A 26,702-nucleotide genomic window follows, 5' to 3' on the forward strand; every position below is an offset into this window, starting at 1 on the left:
ATATACATAATGTATCTCTTTGTATAAAAGTATATAAGCATCTCTGACGAAATTTTTGTACGATTTTCACTTGCAATTCTTGTATAAAACTAGTCCAAATCTCCAGCAAATAACTTTAAACTTTGTATACAACCTACTTAAACTATTTCTAATAAGTTCAAACAATACTCACTCCAAATTTTTCACAAAATCATAATCGAAATTTAACAAGATTAGCATTAAAGGAGATGAGATTTTAGGTTTCTCGCGTCTGTTTTTGCGATTTGTAGTTGTGATAGGTATGTATAAACCTGAAGATCTGAAACATCAAAAAAAAAAAATCGGAGAAGTATTGGTTATGGAAGAAGGCACGAATGAGTGTTGGCTGAGTGTCTCGATCAATGGTTACACTAAAAATGGGGAACTGATTTATGTTTTCGTTTTTGTTTGCATATGATTCTTTTTTGTTAATTAAATTAAATATTTATGGATGAAAAATGAGGAGAGAGCTACAATAGGGGTAGGTAGGTGACGGAAAAATAAATGAGGTGGTTATAATTAGAGGGAATGGAAAAAGAAAAGATCTTATTGATATTTGGCTACACATTTGCAAACTTGTAACTGGGCTAAAATAGTGCAAGGTCAACTTATGGAGTGCATTATTCTAAAATTTTGTCATTTAATTATACCCATTGTTAAAAATTATTAATATTCCCGTAATTGTATATCTAATTATTTATAAATAGAGAAGTAACTCAAAAGTAAATTACAAGGGTTTAAATTCGTAATAGAAGTATAATTTAAGATTAAAAAAAATTAAATTCTATATTTAGCGAGTGTTGAAACTTCTAAAGGAGTGTTACAAAATATACGAAGGGGTGCTCCCATTGCGAGATATTAATGGACTCATAAAACTATAGAAGAGGTGCTGCCAGAGAAGCTAAAGGGCCCCAGTGGAGGAGACAGAGACAACGAAGAAGGAATAGATTGCGTAACTAATTACAAATGGAAGTCTAACCTCCCACTGAAACAAAAACACATCACATGACAGTTGGGCTAAGTTCCTACCTCAACTTAACCAACAGCCTCTGTTTTTTTCTTTACTCATTTAACAAATGATTCTGTCGAACCAACCTTTTTGTGCTTATCCCCAGCTTCTCAACTTCTTTACTTCCAAGTAGTAGTAATATTAACTAACCGATCATACAGGCAAAACCCAACTAGCTAAACCCCACCTTGTTACTTATATCTCCCTTTCATTCTTTCTTTCTCTGAACTAATATCTAGAGAGTATAGAGTGTGTTAGAATTCGAGGATCAAGATACGCCCTTTTGGCTTTTGGGTGGAAGTTATAATTATGGTGGGCATTTTTTCTAGATTTTCTGTCAGCAGATCAGCTGGCCATCGTCGGACTCAAAGTGCACTTGTCAGCTTCCCTCTCTCTTTGTTTTTACGATTTAGATTTTTGATATACTGGAATTTGAGGTTGACTAATTCTTGGTTTCAGTCTCTAAATTGTGTCTAATTTAGACCTAAGGCCTACCTTTGGTCTTTGTTTTCCAATGAATTGAATGGTTAAACTCATTGTATTGGTTGTTAACTTGTTAAACTTATCAGTGGCCAAGTAATTAACCACTCAACAATGTTTCATAACTTGAAAACACAACAATAATGTTTTCTAGTTGTAAAGGAATGGATCCCAACTGAAAATCTCTCCATCACTCTGTAACAGCAAGCAATTTTCCTTTACGCAAAAAGTCAACTTAGACTTGTTTCCTAAGCGGAGATTTATATCTGGTTTAGATATAACAATTTGTGATCTAGTTTCAAATGCAGGATGAAAGGGAAGTGTTTCCCCCAAATTCAGAGGCAATAGATGCTGCTGCTACTACAGCTGGAGCTCCCTCTGTTACGCCTAATGGTATTGAAAATGCAGTCGAGTTCAAGCCAGTTGAACACCCAACTGAGCCGCTCAATATTGATCGACCAATTCAATGTCCATTTCCAGAACCTTCAATATTGAATGTAAGATCTCTACGTCTCCCTACGTCTCTGAAGTTTTTCTCTGCCCATATGTGAATATTTCTCTCGAGCATTACATATGATGACTCCATAGATAAGTACTTAGCTCCACTGTCTTGATTCTGTGCTTGAATGTGGTAATGGAAATGGAATATGATGGCTGCTAATAGCAACAAGATCATTATTAGCTCCTTCATCTTGTTACATTACACGTTAGAACTGCTGACTAGAAATTTGTATATTTCTTCACTCACAGGATGGAAGAATATGGAAAGAGCGAGTCCCTGCTGTGCGAATTAGAAAGCCTGATATTCCAGTTATGAAGGAAGGAAGAGCTGCCGACGCAGAGGCAGCTCGAACAATACCTAGACCTCCCATGAATCGGGTTATTCTTCCATCAATAAGTGCACCAGAACATAGTCTGCTTAAACTGCTGGAGGAATCTGGGATTTGTTGATGGATTGCTATACTAAAGAAAGTTGATACTCTCAGCTGGCCTCTTTCGACATATCCTTCTTGCTTTAAATGCTCGGTATAGCGTATTCCACAGGGAAATTCAAACACAGTTGCATGTAGATATTTATAATAATACTAATGGAAATCTTTTGTGCAATCTACAGTACTATATTTTAGGTTAGCTTTGTATCTTTTATATCAGTATCGATTGATTCTATGCATGTTCTATTACACTGACACTGATGTAAGGGAGAGTAAGAATGTTACAAGAAGATGACAAAATGTGGATAGTTCTTCTTGGAGAAACAGGATTCGAGCCACCCCTTTGACTCAGACCTAATAGAAACGCTCCAGAGGTAATATTACAAGACTCTCCACATAACTAAGCACAACATTTATACAGTTAAAACCAGTGTGGATGAGATGAATGTATGGTCCGGATACTAATTCTTGGAGATTTTATTATCTGAAGTCTTCATCACTTGACATTTCCTCAGTACAAAATTATGACGGACTAGGTATGAGCTGTACAATAATAAGTTGATATTCAAAGCACAACTAGAACTAAGGAAATAAAAGGATTCTTCGTTCATTGATAAGCATGATACATACTACCAAAAGATAAACAAATAAAAAGTACCAACTTTCATCAACCTCAAAAAAGCTTAGCAGTGACTCTGGGATAAGAAGAGCTAACAATCATTTAAAATGTGTTGGTTATCAAGCAAGAATCACATTCACTACATTCTCACCGCGAATTTTCAGCCTTCCATTTAATTGTGCCCAGGAAATAACCACATTTATGTGAAAATCCTCTCTAGGACCGGAAAAACCATGGTCGTGGTTGAAGGAAGTAGGTGGTTTATTCCCACTTATTTCATCCCAAAAAAAAAGAAAAAGATAGCAGGTGGTTCTCCATGTCTTTGCAAACATAGAACTGCCGTTTTTTCCTTCCACCCCACAACAAGCATACAGCATGGATGATAGGAAATGAGACAAACCAGGTGTTTTTTATGCGATCAATTTTTATAGACATAGAATTGATAGTTTTACCGCCACCCAACGAACCTCCCTATCTCACCTCTCTTAGCCTTTATAATGTGAGGAAAGGGTACAACAAACAAGAATGTAGAAAGAAATGAAGGAGATAAATCTGATAAACAGTGACCAACTCCTTCACATTCTAGGAGGAGTCTATCAAGGAGTCAAATTACTTTGTCAACATCAAGATTCAGCTGATCGGAAACTCCCCTAAAAGCCCACTATATTTTACCTAGTAGTATTAAATATCTTAACAAGCAGGGATGTTGTTCTTCAAGAAAACATAATTTATGCTGAAATATAGGAATAAATTTGGACAGCTGAGCTTGCAGCTAATTTGTTAGGGTTGGTCAATAAAGTGATGCACGAAGCGAAATAGCAAGATACAAGCTTGCAACTCTCCGCTGGGGTTGGTCAATAGAAAGAAGCATGAAGTGAAGGAGCAAGATATATGCTTTCTTTAACTTTGTTATTGTCCCACGTAATTAGATTTTTGGACACCAAGATACATAGATATAACTCACAAGGATACTAAACAAATAAAACCACTAAAAGTATAAAAGTAAGGAGAAAGATCATATTACAAATTAGTCATGTAAAAGTATACACTTAGACAAAGCATCTTTTTCGTGCTACTACATAGAATATATAACTACCATTCTGGCAGTGACTACAAAAAAAAGGCCTCAACAGAAAAAATAAGGTACTCACTTTGAAGTGTAACACCATTTACGACGACAGCAGTGTACTCAGCTGGAACCAAAATTAGCTCAGCATTTAGAACATTTGATGGCACTGTTACCATTACAAGCTTGACTAATTCTTTGTGAAAGTCGAGCCGGCTTCTTGGAGTAGCAAGAATTCCACTCCCCACCATCCTGGGCATAATAATCCATCGGATAATCAACGAGTACCCCTTCCTTAACTTTCTCACCTCCATTATCACAAGCACCAGAAGATTCATTCTTTGAACACTTCAAAGCTTCATCGCAACATACATCTGAATTCACTACTTTCTTTCTTTCCCACCACCCGGACAAATCACCCAACGCAATCTCGGCCTCAAATGGCGTAAGCAAAGGCTTAGTAAACGCATCTCCCCAATCAATCGACAACCTAGGGCACGCGATCTGAATCCAAGCATCTACTGCATCCTCAAACAACGCAATCCTTGTAGGAGATATCTCTGACATCAACACAACTGTCCAAGTCATCCCCTTCTCTGCCATCTTCTTCTCCAACCTATCTAATATCCTCGGATTCCCTTGCCTACCTAATGTCCCAAGCACTATCCCCCAATTCTTAGCCTCCCTCCTTGCCTTCTCAATCGCTCTCTTTCTCTCCTCCTTCATTCCCTTATGATCATACTCCTCCAAAAACAACTTCCCTACATACGGATCATACCTATACGTCTTTATCCCCGGATTCGCTATCATAAATGCCTCCAAATGAAACCTACCATCAGCAACAAACACCAAAACCACACTCTCAGAATCAGAAAACTTGTTCATAACACTCGGGGCAGTACAGCCGAGTACTTCCCCAGCTGATAAGGGTTTAGCTTGAGGGATCAAAACCTTAAACCCTATTTTTTCCAACTCGGGCTTAACAGCACGAATTGCACCAGCAAATTGAATTGTTCCAGCCACAATGATATTGTCATAAGTACTAGTATTGTTAAAATTGAGCTTGAGTTCATGTAACAACCTGTAGAGATCGATTGAGATTTCGACAAATATGTAAAGGCAAGGGATAGTGGTGGAATCAATAGGAACTAGGCAGCTATGGCCGAAATGGATGAGGAGATCAGCGGAAAGAGCTGCGGCGGAAAGGTCGTCGACGCAACACGCGCCGTAAGTCACGTCGCCGAGGATGAAACAGTGAGCGGCGGAAGTGAAAGTGGAGAGTATATCGGAGATGATGAGGGAGTACATGAGGAGACCCTCGGGGAACTGGAGGGCGACGCGCTTGGCACCCGAAGTGCGAACGCGCCATACGCACTTGTGGATTTCAAAGTTGTAGTTTTGAGGTAGAAGAGATATGGCGGCGTTGAGTGCCGCATCGTTTAGAATGGAATCTGGTATTTGGTTCTTCACGAACCGCTTCGGACGTGGCCGAGTTGATTGCTGCAGTTGCTTATGCTCGCCTGTCTCCGCCGCGTCAACCACCGGAGTAGGCTGTACCGGGAGAGGGTCGCCGTGTTCCTTCTCCATTGTTTTGTTTGTTATAGCCACGGAGACTAATAATACCGACGCTTATAAATAGGGAAGCTTCTGTATATTAATAGGTGAAGGAAATTGCACTCTCACCCCTAAAGTTCTAAAATTTAAAATTTATTCCTCGTCCAGATACAATCTTATTAATGCTGGCTTTCCAGTTTATTCAAATTGCTACATACCGTCTGAATACACAGTGGTATACAAAGAGAAACTTTTTATTAAGCTAAATATAAAATACTAAAGGCATTTTCAGATGGTGAAGAGGAAAGGAAGAAATAATTGTAAAGGAAAACTACATGCCGAGTTAGCAGAAATTGCAGGCCTTTTGATTCACCAGTTGAATGAAGCTAACCTTTTTATTCCACAAAACTTGAAAATAATCAAACAGAGTTCTGAAGTAAAAGGGACCTAATTCTAACAAGATCAAAGTTTTGGGTAAAAATACAACAGGCTCTTATTTGGTGCTTGCTTATTGATGAAATGTCATTCTGATCTTACAGTACAAAGCTCTAACATATCCTTTTTATGTTGTAAAATCTGATGTTGTAGTCATATAGCATGAGAAAACCATTGCATGTAATATCCTATACTCGTAGGTCATTACTGAAGTTGGATTGCAGAAACAGCTGCAGTGATTTCCTTTGCCCGAGGATCATTGTCTTCCAAAGACACACCACGAGGATCTTCTGTCACTAGCATAGCAAGAACATTGAGCGAACTCCAAGCTTTTGTGACATTTTTGCTTGAAGCCCCCAAAGTGACAGCAAAGACTGCATCAAATCCACCAGCACCAGGAACACCAGCCAACAGAACTCCCTCCATACTCATCGTTGTATCCAGAAGGTGAGTTTGTGATTCAGGTTCTATCTGTGAATTTGACACATGGTGAAAGACTGGTCAAAAACATGGGAGACTGAAGCAATTGCAGCTGTTTCCTAATTATATTAAGTCATATTCTTATGTTATTTTATGGTATGCAGTAGCATGCCAAGCCTTAACATGTAAGAGAACTATAGTATTTTTTTCATTTACTTCATTTTAACGCTCTCTTTTTACTTTCTTGACATTCAAATGAACCATAAGGAAATGGCCATCAGTACATCAAGCGAGGTAGCGTTTGAGGATAATTCTTCAGAAACAAAGCTTACAGACGAGTTAAGAGTGATGTCCCAATAAATTTTTATCTGACGTAATTCAAATCTATGTGAAGAATGAGAGAAAGATGAGAGAAGATACAAAAATTAAGTTACATGGAACTTACCGGAATTCCTGCAGCCTCTCCCATTTTACGCATATAATACCTGATTCCAAGCATGGCCTCTCGGGCTCCTAATAACTCTTTAACAATTTCTGCTTGACTTGGTTCATTTGCTCTTTCAGGCCACTGTTCATGGTGAAAACCAGAAGAAACTTAAAGTTTTCGAAGAAAATTTCACACACTGCGGAAGGAAACATAATCCAACCAAAACATAATGATACTTGATTTAAAGACACATATATTTGCACGGGAAGTACTTGGAATGCAACTTTGCAAAGTTTCTCTGACATTTTAGAAAGTGTAACTATGTCTAACTAAGAAAATGATCATTCAAACAGGCAAAAAAGAGAAGAATTGAATAACTTTTTAAGATAATTACTGCTTGCCTCTAAAACGCGATGGTATTAAGAATTTTTTCTTCTGCTCCTAGACAACATAACGGAAGCTTCTCTAAGCAGAGTGATACAATAAAAGTGCTAAGGGGGAAGAAGTTCCAGCTAACGGCTGCAACACACGATTTGGAGGACTCAAAGAAGGATGCTTGAGGAGGAGGATTTTGACTCTGAACAGAAAGAGTGCCTAAGGATTAACTGGATTAAAGTTCAGAGGAAGGGGGTCCATGGCCTCGGAAAGACTTGCCAATCTATTATATTGGAACTAGAAAGTCATCCTTTGCTCCTTATTGATATGACTCAAGGAACAAATACAGTTAAAAATTAAAAGTTGATCGGGAAGTACTGAAAAGAGTTTAGGAATCTTTTGGAATTTGTTTTTGATAAAAATAGTAAAGGATAAAACTCTTCATTTGGCTATGACAGGATAGAAGAAAAAAAGGGCAGGAAGAGGGAAGCCATGTACATAAAAGGTTGGTAGCACTATATCATGAAAATAAAAGGAATTGAAAGAATGAAAAGAAAACCAGAACAGGGAGAAGAAATCCCTTATTCGACATGTCTTTAGCTTGCATTTGCAGTATGTTTGTGTCAGCTTTTAGGTAATGCATTTTTCAGCTATTAAGGCAGTAATAATTTTTCTGTGGTTTATTAGTGAGTATGACTTATCAAGAAGATAGCGAACCCCAATTTGCTTGGGATTGAGGCGCAGTCGATTATCAAGAAAGTGAAGGTAGTCATTGCTATAGTGAGGAATCAAATCCATAAAGTTGAATCAATTTTCAGCGCTTCAACACCCATGGATACTTAGCAAACTAAGCCTTTGCAGAACAGGTTAGCAGCTAAGCGCATCAAGGATAACTCTACCTGCCGTTAGGGATAAAATAAAGCGAAAATTATGGATAGTTAGCAAACATTTCTACATAATACTAGATCTTGAACTTCCTTTCCAGTTTTGACCAAAAGAGTTTTACCTTTTCTGCAGTAAGCAGGCTGCAGGCATTGATGACGCATTCATAAACATTATAGTTCCTTTCTGCCAACTTACATAAGGTATTAAGGTGCATTTCCAGGGCAGAGTTTCCTTCTGACAACTTTCTCCATGTTTCTAGAGAACTCTGAGGATCAGATTTCTGCCATCTCTTAACAGCACCAACCATTGATGGGGTAGAAGATCCTCCACTGCCTGGTTCTCCAAGTAACTGCAAGACGCTTAGCAATCAATTTCAGCAACTTAAAAGAAGAAACAACATGCACCACAGGCAATTGACATAGTAATGATGAGTCAAATTCTGTGGCAGTAGAGTATAGTAGAGTGCCTCCAAAAAACAAGACAGAATCCATAATAGTAGGCTAGCATAAGGTCAAAATTTTTAGACAGGATACATCTTCAATCTTAATGTTTATACAGCCCCGGCAAATAATCCCATTAAAGTGGCTAGTAAAAGCATGATAAGTAGCATCAGTGACCTTCCAAGAAAGATAAAATAACCACCACAGTTGAAGAAACCACTTAATCCTAACGAAACAAAATTTGTGTTTAGCCCTAGGCACCAACAAAAAGTATCTATATTTGACAACATTAAGGAGTTGAAGTATGCAACTTGTTTGTTGTTCGAGCCTGATAACCAATCTTATGTCCTGTCAACAACGAGCATGGAGGTCAAAAAAGGATGAAAAGCTGTTCAATTAGAAGTAGTGGTACTTGAAATGTATGATTAGCAGGTAAAATCAGATTTCTTTTATCATCCAGTTTACTGGCAGAAGATAAGAAATTGCTCACAGTCAACCAGACAAATGTTCAAGAGAATATGAAATATCATTTATCAGACTCACTAGAGCCATCAATGGAGGCAATGAAAACTTGGTCCTCTCATGGTCCCACTTGGCTTTTAGGATATCATCAATGACTTCTGTTAGTGGTGTTGCCATACCTGCATTCTGCAAATCCAAAATAGTTAACAAGTCAAAACAGTTTGAAAACTAGATTCAATAAAAATAAGATGCAAAACCTGTAGTATTTCTCAACTCCATACACTATTATCTTTTCACTACTAAAGCTTTTCCTTTATGCTATTTTTCCTGTATGGTTAACCTACACCTACCCAATCCCCATCTTCCCTCCCCCGGAGTCAATAGTGGCCCTTCCCCACTTCGCTCTTTTGGTGACTCGAACTCCAATATTGAGGTCGGAGGTGGAGGGTCTTCCACTTGAGCTACCCCATCTTGTCAACTCTTCCTTCAAGTTAAAGCAAACTACTGATAGGAGAAGGCATCACATGTCCCATAAGCTTCGCCTGGCACGTAAGCTATCATTCCTTAATTACTGTGAAGGTATGAACAGTTCAAATAACAACTAACAACAGAAATCCTTGCTCCAGACCTTTGCATTTTTGCCACAGAATGAAATAAAAAATGTAATCTCTCACCTGAAATGACAAGCATCTCTGTTGGATCTGCTGACAAAGAAAATTGATCTACATGGATGACTTTAACCAAAGTGGTTTGGCAAATAGATAAAGAAAAAGGCTCGCTTATCATACAGCTGCCCCTCACCCCAACATTAACTTTAGACTAGATACCAAAATGGCTAACCTTTTAGGTACTTAGTAAGACCAAATCTGAGATTCCGTTACAGTTTTGGTTAGAGGTGGTTCTAGAAACTTACTAGAGAGTAGGTCATGTGAATTTCTGACTACTGGGCTTGATGTATGCAAATGACCAACATCTCGAACAGCGGATAATATCTTAATTTCAGCTCCCTTATAACCCCTTTTGTTCTTTTAATTCAAGAAAATAACCATAGATAATTACAATTCTGTGGGCATAAACAGAGCCTCAAGTGACCAAGCTAGTGTTTTGCCTTAGCACCAATGTCAATAGTCTAAAGCAAGTTTTCCCAGGTCTCTGAGTTAAAGGCTTAAAGGAATAGAGGAACCAAGGGGTTGTTCTCAAGTCAACTTAGTTCCACCAAAACTTTACTTTGCAAGGAAAGAACTATTGTCAGCTTATACTTTGGTACCACTTCCTCAAGACTTCATGCCTAGCCCTGCATTAGTTTTGCACCTTGCTGTCCTTATTTGTGCCATGACTAATCCGAACAGTGTCATTCTATCGAAGTTAACAATAAACAGAAGAATAGCATCTTGTGGTGCTAAAAACAGCACCTGAACTATGTAATTTATGTATATTTTTATATGAAGTTATCTCATTTTGTAAAGAGTATCAACTTTAATTATCACTTCTCAGTTCAATAAGGTATTTGAGTTCTGACATGGAATTACCGTGAACTTCAAAGAAGAAGAAGTCTTTGGCAGATTAAAATTTAAAAAATATATCAACCTAGGCCCCACTGTTTTCATTTTTCCGGTTGCCAACTTACACTCAAGCCTAGATTAGAGCATGTCATTTCTTCTATCGTTAAACTATGATACTGAATTGATTAAAAAAATCGGACAGGAGAGAAACACCTGAGCAGAAGAAAGCACTTCAGGTGAAAACCGCACATAGCGTTGGCTGCCATAAACTGCAGAACTAACATCAAACCCGCTGCCAACTTTACCCTGTGCAATGCAGTGGGCAGTTTGAGCTATCACGTGAACAATATCAAGATTACTAGCATCTTTCCTTCCGTGGGATTGATCCTCAGTCAAAGAGGATAGATTAACAACACCAAGATAATGAAGCAAAGCAGCAACAACTGCTGTTGTCATAGCTGCTGATGACCCCAATCCAGTTTTTGCAACTTCAGGCTTCCGATTTTCTCCAATTGAATCTTCTGCATTAAAAGTGATTGACGTAAAAGGTGGAAGGGAAGCCAATGACTCAGGTGTAAGAGGGAGTCCATGCGCTTCAATCTACAAGAAGTATTTAACAGAATAGTGTCAACTATCTTACAACAAAAAGAAAAGGAGGTAATAAAAGCTTTTGCCATGTCTTTTATTAAATTTTAACTTGTGCAACTGAGGCTTCCAAAAAGAAACTTGAACCGAGTCAGTCATTAAACTATGAAAAAGGATGCATCCAAGTTGATCAATCCCAGCCACAGTAAAATCCCTATATCAAAGACCACTGCTATTTCTTGTCCTATGCTCATTTATTAAGTAGTACTACTGAAGGAAGTAAGTGGCATCAACCAAATTAAACTATTCTAGTTTGACTTTGATGTAAAATGCATGTGATTTAAACATCAATATTTTGCTTAATCAAGCAGGTCTTATGTAACCAAACCATTATCTTCATAAAGGTAACTGAAACATTATACCATAGCACCTTTTGACTTGTCTACCATTTTTTAACATCAGAAGATTTTTGGTCAAACATTACTCGAGCAATTTGTCTGTCTGATACAAATAGTCAACTTAGATCGCTTAATTTGGACTGAGTCATCGAATGATCGAAGTAGTACCTTTTTCTTCGAAACCATCTGAGCAATTCGACAAAGCTCAGATTGCACAACTAATATGGCAATATGTCAGTGTTTCAATACCCCCTCCATCCTGATATATGTGAGACATTCTATTTTGGCAAATCCAGAAAATGTTTGGCACACTTTTACATATAATAGTTTGCTATGCGACATTCACATCACTCAAGTATTCAAAATCAATCAAATTTTAATTTCAACAAATGATTTGATTTTTTTTCCTTATCATCCGACCAAACTTTTAACTACTACTATAAGAAGAAATGTAATCTAAGGCTCGAGTAAAGATTGTCGGGGGACAAATTGCTCAGAGGGTGTAATAAAGAAATTTGTTGGACATGAATCTTATGATTTGACAGCTTCCACAAATTACATTATAGAATGTCAGATTATCCGATTTTACATTAAGTCCATGCTAAAATAACAATCCAAACTCGCAAGTAATAAGTATATATCTCTAATTACATGTCATATTGGGAATATGTATGCTGCAAAGGAGGACTACCTGATTCCGATACGAATAGAACTCATTGCAACCCAAGATTGTTATATCAAGACCTGCATGACGAATACAGTTGAGAGATTGATTTTTCAAAAAAGGAATTTAAATTCATTGATCAATAAATGACTTATCTTCAGGAAAGAAAGGCAAAAGAGTAAAGTGTCAGAAGTTACCTCTCAGAAGTAGTTTCTGTAATATATCCGTCTTATCTTTGTCAAATGTTGCATGGGCTGCTGCTATGGCATATTCCACTGCATGTTCTACGAAGGGGTTTCTTGATTCACTGAGATTAAACAAACATACTCCCTCTGTTTCAGTTTATATGAACCTATTTCCTTTTTGGTCTGTTCCAAAAAGAATGACCACTTTCTAAATTTGGAAACAATTTAGCTTAAACTTCCAATTCTACCCTTAATGAGAAGCTTTCATAACCACACAAATACTCTGGACCCCTTTTTGACTTGTTTAGGACCACAAATTCCAAAAGTTTTCATTATTTCTTAAATTTCGTGCCCAATCAAAGAGGTTCACATAAATTGGAACGGAGGGAGTAATAGTTATTGCATTACTGGATTTCTTGTAATAAGGAAACAGATCAATCATTCAAGTATCAAATGTCCTTATTACTTAAATAAAAAATCTCATTGGATTCAGAAAGAAACAGAACAAAATAATGATAGATCCTCTAATTGAGAAGGTATGAATTCTGAGATTTACACTACTTGCCTGGAAGAGACAGCTTGAAGTTTTAAATGCTTAAGAGACAATTTGTACATAGTTTCTCTGGCCATCTGAGGAGAAGTCAATTTAACATCTGCCCATGCCTGAAAAAGTATAAGAAAGAAACGGGTAGTTTATACTCTACTTTACAGAGGAAAAACTAATGCAAAAGAGTTTCTTGATAAGAGAAAAAGAAAATTATTGAACTGACTTCTGATCAATGATTATCCACTTTTCCAATAGACTCTCGGCTCAGGCAAGCATAGGTACCACAATAATAACAAGAAACAAGACGGGACAACACCGAAAAGCCATGTAAAAGAAGCATACACAACAAGATAGTAAGATGATCGAAATGTAAAAAAAAAAACGACAGGTATTCAAATAAGCCTACTACCAACCAAATGCGAGAAAAATAAAATTATTGAACTGACTTCTGATCAATGATTATCCACTTTAGTGCGGAAAATATCACTCACCCATGCCCAACTTTCAGGTTTAATTTCCTCGTAAAGTGGCTTCACAATAGCATAAAAACGAGCATTTGTACTCAGTACAATACCAGCATTTGGCCTCTCCAAAACAAGATAACCTCCAGTCATTAGAACCTTTCCAGGAGCAGAGGCCACGCTATTTAACCATAAACAGTATTTCAATCAGACACATTCTTGCGCACAAGTTTATGTACAAACGGACACGTTCGAATATCAAGTAAACACACACTTACACAGCCATTTCTTTATAATTCTCTCTTGGATGAATGAGAAACTGCTATTTGACAGAGATTAGCTGCAATTCAGAATTACAAAGTTCTTAGTCATTGTCGAGAAAAGATAAAGGGAAAATGAAACATAGAAAAGACCGCGTTCTTAATACTCCTATTTTATTGTGAAGAACTAAATAAAAAAGAAAAACAAAAGAATGATATCAATCATTCATTTAACGGTTCAATCCAAAAAAAAATGTGGGGGTCGACTATATGAATCCTTTGATACAATTTTGCTCTATGCAAGAGCAATTAATGCCAACACTAAAGAACTAGAGTATGATACAAAATAAAAGGAAATGGAGATCCTTGATTTCACTACAATGAAAGCAAATATGATGACTTACCCAGTTTGGTTAACTGGTAAAGAAATCAATGCTTAAATCATTTTACGCCTACTTCCACTAAAATTGTGAAAGAAAGAATACAAAAAGCTGAACTTTCCTGCCTACAAAATCATCTGTCCACAACTATGTACATTGAAGGCAGTAGGTGCCAGCCCACGCCTTCGGCTCGAACCCTATAATACTTGAAAAAGTTTTTAAGAATATAATTGTACTCCATCAGTTTCAACTTATGCGACAGTAGTTTGATTAGGCAAGGAGTTTTAAGAAAGAAAGAAAGACTCTTGGAACTTATGGTCTTAAACATACCATGAGATATTTGTGGCTATAAAGCATATCATTAAATATAAAATGGAAAGTTTAAAGTTAAATTATTTTTCAAAAAATAGAAAGGTATAATTCCTTTGGAAACATACCAAGTAAGGAAATAGTGTCACAAAAAATGGGATAGATGTAGTACTAAATTCAAACCCATTTTGGCAAAGGAGTAGAGAGAGGACCTCCACACCTACTAACTTTAGAATCTCGATCCGCCTCCGCCTCCGCCCAAGTCCATAGTTACCAAAGAATGGGAAAAATATATAGAAAACTGAAATTTGAGAAGAAAAGGCCAAATCTTGAACTCAGTAGCTATCAGTTCTGTATTTCTACGCCCCATATGAAGAAACTAGATTAACTTCAAATTGACAAATGATCAATGATACTCCATTAATTATCTCACTTAAAACCTCACTGAGCAAAATATCAGAAAGCTACGAAGTCATCTGCCACACATGTTTTCAATCACCAAAGAATGGAAGAATAATAATATAGAAAACTGAAATTAGAGGAGAAAAGATGAAATCTTTCACAATTTACAATATCAGAAAATGAATTTTGAAAAAGACCCATATCAATAAATTGGATTAACATCAGATTGATACGAGATCAATATAGGTAATTTCATTGCAAAACAGAGAGAAGAGGAAGAACATACATTTGTCGGAGTGTAGAGGAAGCTACAGATTTGAAAATTGATTTGAAGAGGAGTAAAAGGACTATGGCGGCAACATCTATGTCAAGCAGCAGTCCAATTTTGACATTCTTATTAGTGTTCAAAGTTGCTTCACTGCTATTTTTGCTCGTCTATAGGAGGAAATGTTAGAAAAAGAAGGAAATACCGAAAATTGTTATGAAATATAGCTCAAACTAACAATATAGAACAAGAAAAAAATAAGTTAAGAGATATATAGAGAAAGAAATTGACAATTTTTATTTTTTTTTCAATTGTGTGCATTTTACTATGTATTATAAGACCTTCATATAGGCATGAAAAGTGAAGAAAAATATGTTATTGAATATGTCATTAAACATAGAAATATGTCATTGAATATGTCATTAAGCATTTGAGAAGATCATGGAGGAAGAGTACACATCCACCATAATTTAATTTTTCTTATAACACTTCTCCTTGGATGTCCATACATAATGTGTCTCGTTAAAACCTTATTAGGAAAAACCCTATGGGAAAAAAATTCTAGCGAAGGAAAAAAAAAGTACACATATTTAGAAATATGCCTTTTGGTTGCCTCGTTAAAAATCTTGCAAGAAAAAACACAGTGGGACAAAACCTTGTAAGGGAAAAGGAGTACAACGCGTATTAACTCCCTTGATGAGAGCATCAATTCACATCATTGAGCCTTCACATCCCAATCTTATACACTAGTTTCTTGAAGGTTGACGTCGATAGAGATTTGGTGAACAAATCAGTCATATTATCACTTGAACGGATCTGTTGCACATTGATATCACCATTCTTTTGAAGATGATGTGTGAAAAATAACTCTGGTGAAATTTGCTTTGTCCTATCCCCTTTTATGAATCCTCCTTTCAATTGGGCTATGCATGTTGCATTGTCTTCATACAAAATTGTAGGTAGTTTGTCACACTTCAAACCATATTTATCTCGAATAAGGTGTATTATAGACCTCAACCATACACATTCTCGACTTGCTTCATGAATAACAATTATCTCAGCATGATTAGATGAAGTAGCCACGATTGATTGCTTAATCGATCGCCAAGATATGGCAGTGCCTCCATATGTAAACACATAGCCTGTTTGAGATCGACCCTTGTGTGGGTCAGATAAATACCCAGTATCGGCATAACCAACAAGATCGGGACTGTAATCATTGTCATAAAATAATCTCATATCGGTAGTCCCTTTAGATACTGCAATATGTGTTTGATTCCATTCCAATGTCTCCTTGTAGGAGCAAAGCTATATCTTGTTAAGACATTAACTGAAAAAGTTATGGCAGACCTTGTAATGTTAGAAAGATACATTAGTGCACCAATTGCACTAAGATATGGTACTTCGGGACCAAGAAGCTCTTCGTTATTTTCATGAGGTCGGATTGGATGTGCTTTATCCATATAAAATCGCTTTAAAATCTTTTTAGTGTATGTTGATTGATGGACAAAAATTTCATCTTTCATATACTCAATTTATAGACCAAGACAAAATTTTGTCTTTCCAAGATCTTTCATTTCAAATTTTTTCTTTAAATAGTCTACTACTTTAGGAAGCTCTACTGCTTTAGGAAGCTCCATAGGAGTTCCAATGATATTTAAATCATCAACATACACTGTGATTATAACAAATTTAGATCCAGATCTTTTTATAAAGACATAAGGACAAATTGAATCATTCTTGTACCCTTCTTTCAACAGGTACTCGCTCAGGCGATTATACCACATGCGCCTTAATTGTTTCAATCCGTATAAGGATTTTTGAAGCTTTATTTAATAAATTTCTTGAAAACCTTAATATATTTTAGAACAATTTAAATCCTTCAATGATTTCCATTATACGCATATCACGTTTTTCTTGTATTGCAAGATTAAAACTTGAAATGGCAATATCCACCATAGGAGAACATGTCTCTATATAATCAATGCCAGGATATTTACAAATCTTCTTGTGACACAAGTCGTCTTTATGTCTATCGACTTGACCTTTTTGTTTCGCACAAGAATACATTTATACCTCCACTGGCTTTATACTTTCAGGTGTTGGGACTATCCGTCAAACTTCATATTTTTCAGGTGAAATTAATTTTCATTGCGTATTTTTCATTTGGCCAATCATTTATCTGTCCAAATTTTATGACAGATTTGAGCTCAAGATCCTCGTCAATATTAATAATATTGAGCGCTACATTATATTAACAATATCGTCGACGGTCATTTTATATCAGTTCTACTATTACCCAATAAAGACATAACTTATTGAGATCTCTTTATCTTATTATTTTCAGGTATCTGAGCCTCTCCCATGAGGTCTTATGAAGTGTTATGTCGTGGTGCTCTTCTAGAGCACTTGCCTCCTTATTATGACCATCTTGAACATTTACTCCTCTCCTTCTTCAAGGAGTTTTATCTTTGGAACCGATTAGTCTATTATGCTTCATGCATGCCATAGACTCTATTCATTATGAACTTAATTTTATTTGGAGCATTAGTAGCTGAATATGACATTTAGCTTTGGGTCAGCAAATACGACTGATAATATTTTGCAAATGAATTATCACTTGAACTTCAAGTTCATATTTTCTCGTACGAGGATCTAGATGTACTCATAATAATTCATTACATGCATTACTTTTTTAGCCGCCACTTTTCTCCCCCTATTGTTGGGATCACCAAAACATATCCCTAGCCTTATTTAGGGATCCATCTTTGTGCATTGTGGTGGAACAATTAAAACATATAGCACATTCATATTTCTAGATGGAAATTATTTGGTTCCTGACCCTGAACTGATTGTGATAGGGAAAACTTATCATAACTTGGCTAGATGCGTACAAGTGCTGTTGTATATTAAATAATACATCACATACCAATTTTATTTTGGCAGTTTTGTTCTCATAATCAATGGTTTAGATATAATTGGAGGCATACAATTTCTGCTAAACCAACTTGGATTTAAGCCAGTATTATCAAGATAAATCATCATAATTTATATTCTGGAACTGTGCTCTAATAATTTGAGCAATCAATCTTGCAAAAGCCAAACTGCAAGTTGATAACAAATGCACATGTGACTAAAGAATAGATACATCTATTAAAATCATATAATAGTAAACAGTCCACATGGAAAGAGAACATAAAGGCATGTTAGTAAAGGCATGTTAGGCCATAATGAATTGGGACTCAAACCCAACTCTTATCATCATGGAGTATCAGGACTTGATCCATTTAGACTTATTATGCGTCGCTACCACATTCACGGAGCAAATCAAGTGGGGCAATATTCATGCATTTTCATGAAATATATATTATTTTTCTTTAGTCATCATTATATCATCAATATGGTACAGTGAGACTCAAACATAAAGGCATGTTAGGCCATAATGAATTGGGATTCAAACCGAACTCTTATCATCATGGAGCATCAGGACTTGATCCTGATGTCTTACCATCATGGTGCATTGAGACTTGAACTCATTGAAGTTGATATCATTAATAGCAAAGGACAAAAAACAATTTCAAATACGAAGAAAATGCTTACCTCTTGAGTTAAACTCTTCATAATGTCATTTGGATATAATTCTCAACAATAGACTTTCATTTACTCAAATCAGCTAAGTAATTAGTGTCAAAGAGATATATGAAAATAAAAAATAATATTGAAAATTCACATGTGGTCTTTGCTGCAATAAGTTTATTTCAAGATGAAAGTGATATGACCAAAATATTAAAGAAAAATAATGTATCAAATAGAATAATATAGTACTACTAGTTACCATGTACTTTTGTGGAAATTAAGTATTATGCTCTCTAGAAAAATAAAGAGATATAGCATTTATCTACTACTATATGTTTTCCATATAGAAATGATTCAACATGTTAATTTGATAAGAACTATCATCAATGAAAAATTTGGTGTAGTACATACTTCTTGTACTAATATTTTATCTTATTAAAATAAAATAGTTACGAGTATTATTATTATTATATTATATTTGGGCAGTAAGCTAATGTATAATCATTATACTAGGCATACTAAAATCGTATTATAAGATAAAACCATAAGCATACATAATAAAGTATAATTTTAATTTTGTAGATTATTTAGTATACCGCATGTCATCTATTATTTAGTTCATGAAAATTTAACAAGGTGACATCCTTAGCAGCCACATAAATACTAATTTTCTAATAACCGGGCCATTGCTTATTCCAAATATTGGTATAAACTTATATGGTTTAAAGTTCGGACTTGTTGTTGTAGCAGAAAGACGTGCATGTAATACATAAGTAGAATTCAACCTTGAGGTTAGAGACTTCGTGCTGATAATGTGTTATGAAATATAACTCAAAGTAACAATATAGAACAAGAAAAAACAAGCTAAGAGATATAGAGAGAAAGAGATGAGAGATTTTTATTTCTTCTTCAATTGTGTGTATTTTCCTATCTATTACAAAGCCTTTATATAGGCATGAAAAGTGAAGAGAAATATGTCATTGAATATGTCATTAAGCATTGAAATATGTCATTGAATATGTCATTAAGCATTGAAATATGTCATTGAATATGTCATTAAGCATTTGACAAGATCATGAAGGAAGAGTAGACATCCACCATAATTTGATTTTTCTTATAACAAATATTTATGACCTTATTTTTTTTCTTTTTTAATTTCAAAAATGAATTTCACCTTTGAACAAATAGTTGGCATGTCATTAATTGATTCGTATTGGAAGTTAGCCAATTAAATCCCCTAAAAGAAGGTTTTTTTTATAAATTAAAAAAAAAAAGAAGAACTGCTAACATAAAAAATCATGAGCTAATAGGATTCAATTTTGCACGCATAAGTTTATTTATATGTTGTAGTAATATACTTTTCTTCTCTATTCCTCTAAAATAACAATGATTTACTCATAATATTGACTAACAAAACAAGTGAGTGTTTAGTCTTGAAATGTTAGAGGATAACATTTTAATAAGAAGTGACAAAATAAGTTGTTTATGTGACATCTAATAGCCTCCTATTATTGAAGTTTTGACAAGAGAATATTATTTTATAGATGAACTGCCAGGTCAGTATTCCAATTTGAGAGGCTGCTTAATGTTTAGTAGCAATGCTATCATAGCACTTTGCTGGAAACTTCATTTTCTCCAAAACACACACACACACACACAAAGAAGAGGGGGGCATATTTTATTAGAATTGAATAGGAAAAAGAAGAAGAATTGAAACCATTAACAATCCATTTTATTCACGAGTTAGACTCTTTTTTGTGCGACACTCCAACTTCAAAGAGTTGGTCACTCCATGTGAGTTTAGGAGGTCAAGGGCTGACCATAAACAAAATGCAGGAGTTATAATCCATAAGCTATACATTGAATCATAATATAGTGAGAACCGTTTGGTTAGACGCATGAGAAAATATAATCTCAAGCATTAAATTTCACATAACTAAGTACAACTTTTAGGTTGCAACGTAATTAATAAGAAGTTTGATTTATAGTATGTACTAATTCAATGTTTGGTTTGCAGTATTTACTTTTGATTGCTATTATACCACAAGTTATGTAAAAATGCATCTATTATTGTATACGGAATAGATTGTAGTGCAAAAACACCTGTGTTAGCAATACATGGAGAAGAGTATCCAAATGCCATTAAAGTAGGTTATTCGGCATAAAAATCCTTGTATTATAAGTCATTATGTAACACTGCATAGTGAACAATAATATAAGAATTGTTATATTGCAACTAATAATACATGGATTGTTAGGTAGAGATTGCGTATTGTAAGAGTATTATATCTTTAGATACTCTGTGCTCGTATATAAGTACAATTAATACACGTATAATTATTTTCACTTCACATTTTATAGTGCAATAATTATACAAGGATTCTCACGTAAGTTACACTGATATTTAAATCCAAACATTGTATTAGACATGTTTGTATAGAGTTTTACAGTGAAAATAAATATATGTAGTAGCTATATTCATTGATTACATTAGCAATGCAGCGTTTATTTTACAAATCAAATATTGTGCTAGTTAGCAAAATTACATGTCAAGAGTTTACATGTCAAGGTCATAGATTTGTAATTATTCTGATGAAATCGTTTAGCTCTGGAACTTTGATTACAATGGGGAATACTTGTAAAAGCAAATGAACGGGAAGAACCCCTGGGCAAAAGAGATACAGGGAGACAACCTAATACATCCCAAACGGCAGTTATGTATACCAAGTTGCATAACTCATAGTAACAGCCACGACTTTCATTACACCAATGACTTGGAACATTATTTGTTGAACCTGAGATATGAAATATAATGGGTTTCAGCCACCTTACCTAAATTTGGTATTTGGCTGACATGCCAACATATTACATGGAAGATGACATCCTCCTAAGAACAGAACACCCATCTTCAAGTGCATGAAACTGTTGCATAGCTGAGCCAACAGGCTGTTCTACCCTAATAAGAAGGGTGAGCACAATAACTAGAGCCTAGAGGTACTTCACCATGCCACGACCCTCCACGCTGAGTTTCGTAGCTTGGAGTTTCTTCTTTTTTGGAGCTTTTAACTGCTGCAGTTTCTTATTCATCTGCCATGAACATAGCCAATAGTTCAGTGTTAGATGAAAAGCAATTCCTAATAGCAGCAAAAGCAATAACATCATAACGAAGTTAACTTCCACAGATTAAAATAGTTATACTCAAAAAGGAGAAAATATAGGGTTATCTCGCGCCATAAACCCCATTTCAATGAGATTAAGAGTACGTAAGATTATAAATATCAGTTCATCGCCCAAAAAAATGAAATCAAGACTGGCAGAGGCTCCAGTATTACATCATTTCCTCCAAATTAACGGATTTCACAAGAATATTTTAATTAAGTGGATAGCTGCTTTACCAAAATGACCACTAAAAAACAAATTGAGCACTTCATTTTTCAAGTAGAAAGCTATTACTGGCTCCTCTGGGAAGGAGATCGGCAGATTCATCATTAAAAGCATCCCCCTTTTGTTGCTTTTTTTTTCGATGAAGCAAGAAATTTCATTTAAAAGGCATCAAAAATCCATTTGTTCTTAATTATCTCTAGTGCCAAGATGGACGAGAGTGAAATGAAGAACATAATATAAATATAAATTTACTTAGAAAGAGGGACACACCTTCATTCGGCGCTGGTCTTGAACCATTGCTTTAGCCCTTGCCCTAACTTCTTCAGGATCAATCTTAGATTGTGGACGCACCAGAAAATCCATTGACATTGCTTCAGGCCTTGATGTAAGTTGCCTGGAAGATGACGGACCAGACTTTTGGCCCCTGCAGATTTACAAGCATATTAAACCTCGAGAAGAATAAGGACCAATTCAAAGATGCTAGGATCAAAAGGTGCAAAGACAGAACATCTTACTGTGAAAATCCAGCCAAGTCAAGGTCATCGTCTCTGGATTCCACTCCTGAAGCTTTATTCATGGGTCTGTGACAAGATAGAAAATATAGTCATAGATGGTAAAGATTCGGACTTCTTAGACAACTGATATAAAGACCGATAGAAGAACCGAAAATATTAGATACTTTTTCAAGGAAGGCCGCCTAAATTGAGCAGCTCTCTCATCTTCAAAGTTTCTCATGTCTTCAAACCTTGTACTCTTGTTGAATATTGGTCGACTCTGGATCAAACACAACCAAATTTCAGTGTTTTTACACATTCGTAAGCACCTATTCAGTACACCAGGTACTTAAATGAACTCCACAAACCAGACAAAGGAGAACCACAGACAAACCATAATCATAACCAACATATACTAGAGAGTGTAGGAACAAAAGTATAGTTGAGGGCCATGATGCTATTAAGGTGATGATCGAAAGAAGCTAAAAGAGTTCCTCGAAAGTATAAGAAAATCAATAACATATGTGCAAGAAGATAATAATTGATTGTGTTCTTAGGTGGAAAATTTCCAGTAAGTAGATACCCTCTTGTAAAAATCAATATATAAGGATTAATCTATTAAAAAGACATTACCTATCCAAAAAGAAATAAAATCTTTTAAACCATTTTGTTTCGAACTACCAAATGCATGATGCAGTTCTCCAACCTCCCCATAAAAGGAGAATGATATAGCTGAATTACAAAAGCCGAAAAGATGTTGCACGTCTGGAACATATTCTCCAGATACAGTGACGAACTAGAAAATGAACTCAGCATTTTAGCAGCCAAAAGATTATTCACACTCCAGCACGTGTGGAGTGTGGTAAGTACCAATACAGAATCCCTCCTTTTATATTTCCGTTCATGAAAGGGGAAGAATAGTTAAATCCAACTTACCCATTTGTCAACCAAATCCTTAGCAAGTTTCCTGTTAGCTGTAGTCTCCTCATCTGACTTTGAGAGGAACATAATAACCTACAAAACAAGCAAGAAGACAATAAGTCTCAACATTATGCCTCCGTGAAAGCTATTACATTACCACTTCTACGTGAAAGGTACCTTTCCAAGACCACTCTTTTTCAACTGCTCTCTTCTATCATACTGCTCAAGATCAATAGGATACTACAGGATCACCATGAAGCATATTAATCAAATAACATTACGGCAAACGAACAAAAGACTAACTTGAATCTAGAAACCACGTTCATACATCAGTAAGGATCTTTAGGATTGCAGCACGAATGTTTATATTAGGCAGGCTTCCATCTGGAAGGGGCTCAAGCCAAGTCCTCAAAAGAGTCAATACTCCATGATCTAAAAATTCTTGCTGAAGTTGCTTCCTGCAAATTGAATTTGGAAGTGTGAGTCTAGAAATATTAGCCTCCAAAAAGACAAATTCAGTTACTACCACAAAAAACAAAATGACAAACTCACTCACTTTGATAGGACGTCTATGAGAAGAGGAAGCTTTTTTAGTTTATTTATAGCAGGTTTAGACTGTCTATTCAGTTCCGCGTCCTCTTCAGCAACAACTTCAAGCTCAGCCATAACATTCTCTACTAGCAATGCAATTTCTGCTGCACTCTTTTCAGTTTTCTTTTTCTTCTTGCCTCCCTTGAAGAGCTTCTTGATTTCGTCATCCTCTTCCCCTTCTTCAGCCTGAAAAGGGTCAAATTAGAACAAATATGACATCAACATCACCAATTGGCTTCACAGGCGCTGACGCGCTCAGACAAAAGCAAGAAATCTGAAAACCAGCACGCTTTCTATTGAAATTTACAAACCCTCATGCATAAGGAAACTGCAATATTGGGAAGTGAGGATGAAAAATATAGCAGGAACGAACTATAAGGACAAAACTCTACCTGTGGTGCACTGCTGGGAGACCGTGGTTCATTGTCACTTCCATACCTGTCAGCTGGATCCACACCACTATCATCAATGAAGTTATCATCATCCAATGTCTTCGGACCTTCTCGGTCATCCTACACATTTGAAAACAAAGACATCAGAAACATGTCATTAAAACTAAACACATTCAACTCTAGTAACTCATACAGACTAAACTAGCAATATCAATAACTTTTTTCCGGGCAAGGAACTTCAATAACTCAATTTTTTTAGTCAGGAATCCCAAAAACGAAAAGATGATAACAACAGAAATGATAGGTCAATAACCTCAGAGTCACCACCAGCAATGGTATCCCACATCTCCTTCATCTCCTGATCACCCTCCTGCTCCTTCAACCTGCTTCCTCCAGCATAACCCCCATTTCTCCTCAACTTAAACTTCTTCTCGCCTTTGTCTCTCCTCTTCTTCTCCTTCCTTTTCTCTTCACTAAACTCCATACCAAACCTCTTCCTCTTCCCACCACCGTCGTCCGACTCATCACGCACGATGCCAGCCATGTCATCATCAGCAGCACCGCCATAAGCATCCTCATCCCCTATGCCAATATCTGGTGTGCTCTCTCTAGCCGAAGTTTTCTTAATCAACCGCTTCCTGGGCTTAGGTTTGTTAGGATCATCATACACTGGGGTAGGTGACCGTTCACGCTGTCTCTGATTCCATGCATCGTCATCGTCCAGATTGTCGCCAAGGAAGTGTTCCTGTTGCTCGTGATCAGATCGGACATCCTCATCAAAGTCTACCAACGCCTCTCCTTCCTCATCTACGTACCTGAATGATTAAAAAATCCACATTAATTCACCATCTGTAACCCAATTCAACTCATCCTCCAAAAGGGTCATTCAAAACTAGACATGCCCACAAAAGATCACAAATATCCAAAAAGTTTCCAGATAAAATCATCATTAGATACCACAATTAGCTCTTCTTCAAAGCAAAAAGATCCACAAGAATAGCAATGAATTCATTATTGGAAACCCTAATTCAACTCATCACACCAAAAAGGGTCATCCAAAATCGATATAATACAGAATCACAGGAAAACAGCACAAAAATCCACAAATTTACCAATCAATTCAATGATCAGAAACCTAATTCACCTCATCGTCAAATTGGGTCATCCAAAAATACGAAAGACCACAAATAAACAGACAAATCTGGATCAATTCATCATCAGATAAAAACTAATTAAACTTATCACCAAAATGGGTCATCCAAAGACGACTCAGACCGACCAAAAATCCCCATCAATTTCATCATCAGAAACTCCAATTCATCTCATAGCAAAAAGAAAAAAAAAACACCAAAAGAAAACCACAACGATTGAAATCAAAGCGAAACGATTGAAACCTAATCCTTTGTTATCACGATTCAAAAAAGAAAAGAAGAGGAGACTTACGGATCGTTGTTGTAACTCATCTTGAACGCTACTTCCCTGTAGACAACTATGCAGAGAGAAAAGATAACTTGATAGTATGTCTCTAAAAGTAATCTATTAATATATATATTATAGATGATTTGTGAAGTGTTGGTAGCTCGGTGAAGTCGATTTTTGCTGCGCGAGATGAAAACCGTTTTAGGCTATGATACGAAACGAGTTTGGACTTTCTATCTTTTACTATCCTTCTGCAGCAATCAGCACTCCTCAAAATCTCTTAGTGGGCAACTTTACTTTAGGGGTTTCAATGTATATACACTATTTTTGAAATTTTATTATCCTCCTACCCATACAAATTACCAATTATATACATTTTAGAAATTTAATGAGTATTCTTTTATATTAATAATTGAATAAGGAATCAATTATTTCTCATCCTTATTCTCTCCCTCGTGCGCTCTCTCTCTCTCTCCGTCTCGCTCTCCTGCGCGCTCTCTATCTCTGCGTCTCTCTCAATCTCTCAATCTCTCATTATCTATTCTTTCCCCAATTTTTCTTCCTCTTATATTCTCTATTTTTTATCCTTTCATGTTGTATATATTTTTAATAGAATTCATCAATGAATTTCAATTGTTTTACTATAGAGTTTTAACTTAGCAATTCCCTTTCATGTTGCATAATTGTGTTCAAATTGAAATTATCAATCAATAAATTTTGAAAGTGTTTGACTCTCCACCACTGACAGTCATTAAAAAGCTTTGAAGCTTTGAATTTTAATTTGGGTTTTCAAAAACCATTACTTGTTTGGATTGAGTGTTGTTGCAAATAATTGGGAATATTGT

At 35.9% G+C, this 26,702-nt stretch overlaps 4 protein-coding genes across 7 annotated transcripts; 1 reads left to right on the top strand and 3 right to left on the bottom strand.

The window, feature by feature from the left end:
- The first annotated feature begins 1,018 nt into the window (after window positions 1-1,018).
- On the top strand, window positions 1,019-2,687 carry LOC107791243 (uncharacterized). Its single transcript, XM_016613267.2, has 3 exons — window positions 1,019-1,405; window positions 1,816-2,004; window positions 2,258-2,687. Exons 1-3 carry the CDS (start codon window positions 1,337-1,339, stop codon window positions 2,456-2,458), a joined length of 459 nt encoding a protein of 152 aa, XP_016468753.1. The 5' UTR covers window positions 1,019-1,336; the 3' UTR covers window positions 2,459-2,687.
- A 1,368-nt stretch (window positions 2,688-4,055) lies between these two features.
- Window positions 4,056-5,760, bottom strand: LOC107791245 (uncharacterized). Of its 2 annotated transcripts, XM_016613270.2 has the most exons (2): window positions 5,206-5,760; window positions 4,056-4,953 (listed from the first exon to the last, which is right to left on the bottom strand). In XM_016613270.2, exons 1-2 carry the CDS (start codon window positions 5,709-5,711, stop codon window positions 4,269-4,271), a joined length of 1,191 nt encoding a protein of 396 aa, XP_016468756.1. In that variant the 5' UTR covers window positions 5,712-5,760; the 3' UTR covers window positions 4,056-4,268. The 2 variants fall into 2 exon arrangements, with proteins under 2 accessions (XP_016468756.1, XP_016468755.1); XM_016613269.2 differs by having other exon boundaries at window positions 4,056-5,759.
- A 294-nt stretch (window positions 5,761-6,054) lies between these two features.
- LOC107791244 (phosphomevalonate kinase, peroxisomal) lies at window positions 6,055-17,958 on the bottom strand. Of its 2 annotated transcripts, XM_075244964.1 has the most exons (12): window positions 15,102-15,232; window positions 14,634-14,714; window positions 13,743-13,804; window positions 13,495-13,645; window positions 13,022-13,119; window positions 12,469-12,578; window positions 12,299-12,351; window positions 10,838-11,224; window positions 9,204-9,308; window positions 8,342-8,569; window positions 6,979-7,101; window positions 6,055-6,584 (listed from the first exon to the last, which is right to left on the bottom strand). In XM_075244964.1, exons 3-12 carry the CDS (start codon window positions 13,748-13,750, stop codon window positions 6,318-6,320), a joined length of 1,530 nt encoding a protein of 509 aa, XP_075101065.1. In that variant the 5' UTR covers window positions 13,751-13,804; window positions 14,634-14,714; window positions 15,102-15,232; the 3' UTR covers window positions 6,055-6,317. The 2 variants fall into 2 exon arrangements, with proteins under 2 accessions (XP_075101065.1, XP_016468754.1); XM_016613268.2 differs by lacking the exon at window positions 14,634-14,714 and having other exon boundaries at window positions 15,102-17,958.
- Window positions 17,959-21,212: 3,254 nt separating this feature from the next.
- Window positions 21,213-26,397, bottom strand: LOC107791246 (protein IWS1 homolog 1-like). 2 transcript variants are annotated; one of them, XM_075244451.1, is made up of 11 exons: window positions 25,882-26,397; window positions 24,752-25,253; window positions 24,439-24,558; window positions 24,012-24,232; window positions 23,784-23,913; window positions 23,633-23,674; window positions 23,471-23,548; window positions 22,720-22,814; window positions 22,556-22,621; window positions 22,311-22,464; window positions 21,213-21,743 (listed from the first exon to the last, which is right to left on the bottom strand). In XM_075244451.1, the coding sequence occupies exons 1-11, from the start codon at window positions 25,899-25,901 to the stop codon at window positions 21,645-21,647; spliced, it is 1,527 nt and encodes a 508-aa protein (XP_075100552.1). In that variant the 5' UTR covers window positions 25,902-26,397; the 3' UTR covers window positions 21,213-21,644. The 2 variants fall into 2 exon arrangements, with proteins under 2 accessions (XP_075100552.1, XP_016468757.1); XM_016613271.2 differs by having other exon boundaries at window positions 23,633-23,695.
- Between the last annotated feature and the right edge of the window lie 305 nt (window positions 26,398-26,702).

This window comes from Nicotiana tabacum, chromosome 22, assembly GCF_000715075.1.
Source record: "Nicotiana tabacum cultivar K326 chromosome 22, ASM71507v2, whole genome shotgun sequence".
NCBI classification, from domain to species: domain Eukaryota; kingdom Viridiplantae; phylum Streptophyta; class Magnoliopsida; order Solanales; family Solanaceae; genus Nicotiana; species Nicotiana tabacum.

What these genes read in the sequence shown, in the direction of transcription:
- LOC107791244 (XM_016613268.2), bottom strand. An exon ending in AACCTGAAAGTTGGGCATGG is followed by an intron (nt 13,120 to 13,494) that starts GTGAGTGATATT and finishes ATACTTTTTCAG; the next exon opens with GCATGGGCAGATGTTAAATT. An exon ending in TGCCTCCATTGATGGCTCTA is followed by an intron (nt 8,570 to 9,203) that starts GTGAGTCTGATA and finishes AGCGTCTTGCAG; the next exon opens with TTACTTGGAGAACCAGGCAG.
- LOC107791245 (XM_016613269.2), bottom strand. Translation starts at nt 5,711, where the DNA reads ATGGAGAAGGAACACGGCGACCCTCTCCCGGTACAGCCTACTCCGGTG.
- LOC107791243 (XM_016613267.2), top strand. Translation starts at nt 1,337, where the DNA reads ATGGTGGGCATTTTTTCTAGATTTTCTGTCAGCAGATCAGCTGGCCAT. An exon ending in GTCGGACTCAAAGTGCACTT is followed by an intron (nt 1,406 to 1,815) that starts GTCAGCTTCCCT and finishes TTTCAAATGCAG; the next exon opens with GATGAAAGGGAAGTGTTTCC. An exon ending in CAGAACCTTCAATATTGAAT is followed by an intron (nt 2,005 to 2,257) that starts GTAAGATCTCTA and finishes CTTCACTCACAG; the next exon opens with GATGGAAGAATATGGAAAGA.
- LOC107791246 (XM_016613271.2), bottom strand. Translation starts at nt 25,901, where the DNA reads ATGAGTTACAACAACGATCC. An exon ending in TCCTAAAGATCCTTACTGAT is followed by an intron (nt 23,696 to 23,783) that starts GTATGAACGTGG and finishes GTGATCCTGTAG; the next exon opens with TATCCTATTGATCTTGAGCA. An exon ending in AAGACCAGCGCCGAATGAAG is followed by an intron (nt 21,744 to 22,310) that starts GTGTGTCCCTCT and finishes TGTTCATGGCAG; the next exon opens with ATGAATAAGAAACTGCAGCA.